Here is a 5,000-nt window from a genome sequence, read left to right as displayed (position 1 = left end):
CATTTGAATATCACAAACATTCTTTGGAAGCAAAAGTTTGTATGTCTGATGAATGAGTTTTAGCCTGTTAGTGAACTACAAATCCCAGCTAATACTTCAGTACATAATTTCATTAAGTATGTTCAGTATGGACAGCACTAATAGAAATTTGTAATACTTAAACTTTATTTGGTATTATATAAATATACATTCGTTGTCTCGGCAGAAAAGTCGTCTTCAGCAGACTTATTGCGATTTTTCTTCAGGGCGACCGAACTGCTCATTTGTGTAGTAGTAACTGGAGGATTCCTGGCATGGGATAGCATCAGCTTGTACCTTGCAGGTGAGTTCCTTTTGATCGAATACAGATCCCTCACCGCACAAGAAGCTGGGAAACAGATATAACATTTTATATTACTTTTTGAATGTCTTAAAATTCTGTTTCTTGATATCAGACTGGTAAAAATCATTGCCAGGCATATGTTCATAACTATACCGGAAATATATAAAGTCACAAAAATATGTTTCAGATAATAATCTTAATAAAAGGTAATAATGCTGACTGTATATCAATCCACTACACAATATTATAGAACATACCTGTACTGATAGGTTTCGATGGCACCAGTAGAGAAACGAGCTGGGTAACAAATATGGAAAACACGGCATGAGTTTTCTTCATCAGCGTAATATCCGTAGGGACGGTTAAGGCAGGAGTAGGAGGTTGAGACTCTTCCCAGTAGTTGAGAGGCTCCAGCTGGGAGATTCAGAGGCTCAAACACTCCATCAGCTGGCAAAGGTTCAACTTGGAATCCACTTCCGAAAGAGGAACCACTGATGATTGAGGATCCTGATCCAAATCCACTTGAACCTGATCCAAAACCAGAACCAGATAAACCAGACTGGAATCCACCACCAAGGGAAGAACTTGATCCAAATCCTGCAACAGATGAACCAGATTGGAATCCACCACCAAGGGAAGAACTTGATCCAAATCCTGCACCAGATGAACCAGATTGGAATCCACCACCAAGGGAAGAACTTGATCCAAATCCTGCACCAGATGAACCAGATTGGAATCCACTACTAAGGGAGGAACCAGAACTAAATCCAGATCCAGAGGACAGACCAGATTGGGATCCAGAACCTGAACCAAATCCAGAACCAGATGAGAAAGCAGATTGGGATCCAGCACCTGTACCAAATCCAGAACCAGATTGGAATCCACCGCCAAGGGAAGAAGTGGAGCTAATACCAGAACCAGATGATGAACCAGACTGGAATCCACCACCGAGAGAAGAGCTATAATTTTCTAATTATTATAATTTTCTAATTATTATAATTTTCTAATTATTATAATTTTCTAATTATTATAATTTTCTAATTATTATAATTTTCTAATTATTATAATTTTCTAATTATTATAATTTTCTAATTATTATAATTTTCTAATTATTATAATTTTCTAATTATTATAATTTTCTAATTATTATAATTTTCTAATTATTATAATTTTCTAATTATTATAATTTTCTAATTATTATAATTTTCTAATTATTATAATTTTCTAATTATTATAATTTTCTAATTATTATAATTTTCTAATTATTATAATTTTCTAATTATTATAATTTTCTAATTATTATAATTTTCTAATTATTATAATTTTCTAATTATTATAATTTTCTAATTATTATAATTTTCTAATTATTATAATTTTCTAATTATTATAATTTTCTAATTATTATAATTTTCTAATTATTATAATTTTCTAATTATTATAATTTTCTAATTATTATAATTTTCTAATTATTATAATTTTCTAATTATTATAATTTTCTAATTATTATAATTTTCTAATTATTATAATTTTCTAATTATTATAATTTTCTAATTATTATAATTTTCTAATTATTATAATTTTCTAATTATTATAATTTTCTAATTATTATAATTTTCTAATTATTATAATTTTCTAATTATTATAATTTTCTAATTATTATAATTTTCTAATTATTATAATTTTCTAATTATTATAATTTTCTAATTATTATAATTTTCTAATTATTATAATTTTCTAATTATTATAATTTTCTAATTATTATAATTTTCTAATTATTATAATTTTCTAATTATTATAATTTTCTAATTATTATAATTTTCTAATTATTATAATTTTCTAATTATTATAATTTTCTAATTATTATAATTTTCTAATTATTATAATTTTCTAATTATTATAATTTTCTAATTATTATAATTTTCTAATTATTATAATTTTCTAATTATTATAATTTTCTAATTATTATAATTTTCTAATTATTATAATTTTCTAATTATTATAATTTTCTAATTATTATAATTTTCTAATTATTATAATTTTCTAATTATTATAATTTTCTAATTATTATAATTTTCTAATTATTATAATTTTCTAATTATTATAATTTTCTAATTATTATAATTTTCTAATTATTATAATTTTCTAATTATTATAATTTTCTAATTATTATAATTTTCTAATTATTATAATTTTCTAATTATTATAATTTTCTAATTATTATAATTTTCTAATTATTATAATTTTCTAATTATTATAATTTTCTAATTATTATAATTTTCTAATTATTATAATTTTCTAATTATTATAATTTTCTAATTATTATAATTTTCTAATTATTATAATTTTCTAATTATTATAATTTTCTAATTATTATAATTTTCTAATTATTATAATTTTCTAATTATTATAATTTTCTAATTATTATAATTTTCTAATTATTATAATTTTCTAATTATTATAATTTTCTAATTATTATAATTTTCTAATTATTATAATTTTCTAATTATTATAATTTTCTAATTATTATAATTTTCTAATTATTATAATTTTCTAATTATTATAATTTTCTAATTATTATAATTTTCTAATTATTATAATTTTCTAATTATTATAATTTTCTAATTATTATAATTTTCTAATTATTATAATTTTCTAATTATTATAATTTTCTAATTATTATAATTTTCTAATTATTATAATTTTCTAATTATTATAATTTTCTAATTATTATAATTTTCTAATTATTATAATTTTCTAATTATTATAATTTTCTAATTATTATAATTTTCTAATTATTATAATTTTCTAATTATTATAATTTTCTAATTATTATAATTTTCTAATTATTATAATTTTCTAATTATTATAATTTTCTAATTATTATAATTTTCTAATTATTATAATTTTCTAATTATTATAATTTTCTAATTATTATAATTTTCTAATTATTATAATTTTCTAATTATTATAATTTTCTAATTATTATAATTTTCTAATTATTATAATTTTCTAATTATTATAATTTTCTAATTATTATAATTTTCTAATTATTATAATTTTCTAATTATTATAATTTTCTAATTATTATAATTTTCTAATTATTATAATTTTCTAATTATTATAATTTTCTAATTATTATAATTTTCTAATTATTATAATTTTCTAATTATTATAATTTTCTAATTATTATAATTTTCTAATTATTATAATTTTCTAATTATTATAATTTTCTAATTATTATAATTTTCTAATTATTATAATTTTCTAATTATTATAATTTTCTAATTATTATAATTTTCTAATTATTATAATTTTCTAATTATTATAATTTTCTAATTATTATAATTTTCTAATTATTATAATTTTCTAATTATTATAATTTTCTAATTATTATAATTTTCTAATTATTATAATTTTCTAATTATTATAATTTTCTAATTATTATAATTTTCTAATTATTGATCCAAATCCAGATCCAGATGAGAAACCAGACTGGGATCCAGAACTTGAACCAGATTGGAATCCGCTGCCAAGGGAGGAAGTGGAGCCAATTCCTGAACCAGAAGATAATCCAGGTTGGAATCCACTGCCAAGAGAGGAAGTGGAACCAAATGCAGAACTAGATGAGAAACCAGACTGGGATCCAGAACCAGATTGGAATCCACTATCAAGGGAGGAAATAGAGCTAATTCCAGATCCAGATGATGAGCCTGGCTGGAATCCACTGCCAAGAGAGGAACTGGAACCAAATGCAGAACTAGATTGTGATCCACTGCCAAGGGAAGAAATTGAAGAAACTCCAGAACCAGATGATCCAGACTGGAATCCACTACTCAGTGAAGACCCAAATCCACTGGTGCTTCCACTGGAAGATCCAAATCCAGATCCACTCAATGAACCTGACTGGAATTGACCACCAGAAGAGCTGGATCCAAATCCACTATCACCTGATTGGAATTGTCCACTGGAAGAACCAGATCCACTGCTGAAGGAGCCAGAATCAGACCCAAATCCACTGCTGAAGGAGCTAAAACCAGATCCGCTGCTGAGGGAAGAGTCAGGCCCAAATCCACTACCACTTGATGAGCTTGGCTGGAACTGACTACTGGAAGAACCAGATCCAAATCCACTGCTGAGGGAACCAGACCCAAATCCACTGCTGAAGGAGCTTGAACCAGATCCACTGCTGAAGGAGCTTGAACCAGATCCACTGCTGAGGGAAGAACCAGACCCAAATCCACCGCTGAGGGAAGAACCAGATCCACTGCTGAGGGAAGAACCAGACCCAAATCCACTGCTGAGGGAAGAACCAGATCCACTGCTGAATAAGCTAGAACCAGAACCACTGCTGAGGGAACCAGACCCAAAACCACTACCGCTTGATGAGCCTGACTGGAACTGACCAGTGGAAGAGCCAGATCCAAATCCACTGCTGAGGGAAGAACCAGATCCAATTGTGCTGCCACCTGTGGAGAGCTTTACAGTGTTACTGCCAAATGTACTGGATTGGAAATTGCCGCTATTTCCAGAAGAAGTCTGAGAACCAGACTGAATTCCACTGCCAAGAGAAGAACCAAACTGTATTCCAGATCCCCTTGAGGAACCAAACCCAAACCCATTGCTGCCTGATGATCCTGTTGAACCAAATTGGGATCCACTTCCAAAAGAACTACCACTC

At 25.4% G+C, this 5,000-nt stretch overlaps 1 protein-coding gene across 1 annotated transcript in view; it reads right to left on the bottom strand.

The window, feature by feature from the left end:
• Positions 1–151: 151 nt before the first annotated feature.
• The window catches only part of LOC125024531 (fibroin heavy chain-like), a 5,439-nt gene continuing 590 nt past the window's right edge, over positions 152–5,000 (bottom strand). Inside the window, exons 2-4 of the mRNA XM_047612326.1 lie at positions 3,782–5,000; positions 580–1,283; positions 152–367 (exon numbers count right to left, since the gene is read on the bottom strand). The exon at positions 3,782–5,000 is cut by the window's right edge and continues 427 nt beyond it. Coding sequence (XP_047468282.1) covers positions 226–367; positions 580–1,283; positions 3,782–5,000 — 2,065 coding nt within the window. The 3' untranslated portion in view covers positions 152–225. The remainder of the gene's footprint in view (positions 368–579; positions 1,284–3,781) is intronic.

This window comes from Penaeus chinensis, chromosome 43, assembly GCF_019202785.1.
Source record: "Penaeus chinensis breed Huanghai No. 1 chromosome 43, ASM1920278v2, whole genome shotgun sequence".
NCBI lineage: Eukaryota > Metazoa > Arthropoda > Malacostraca > Decapoda > Penaeidae > Penaeus > Penaeus chinensis.
Note: the sequence above shows the minus strand (reverse complement) of the source record. Positions and strands in the feature narration are given on the sequence as shown.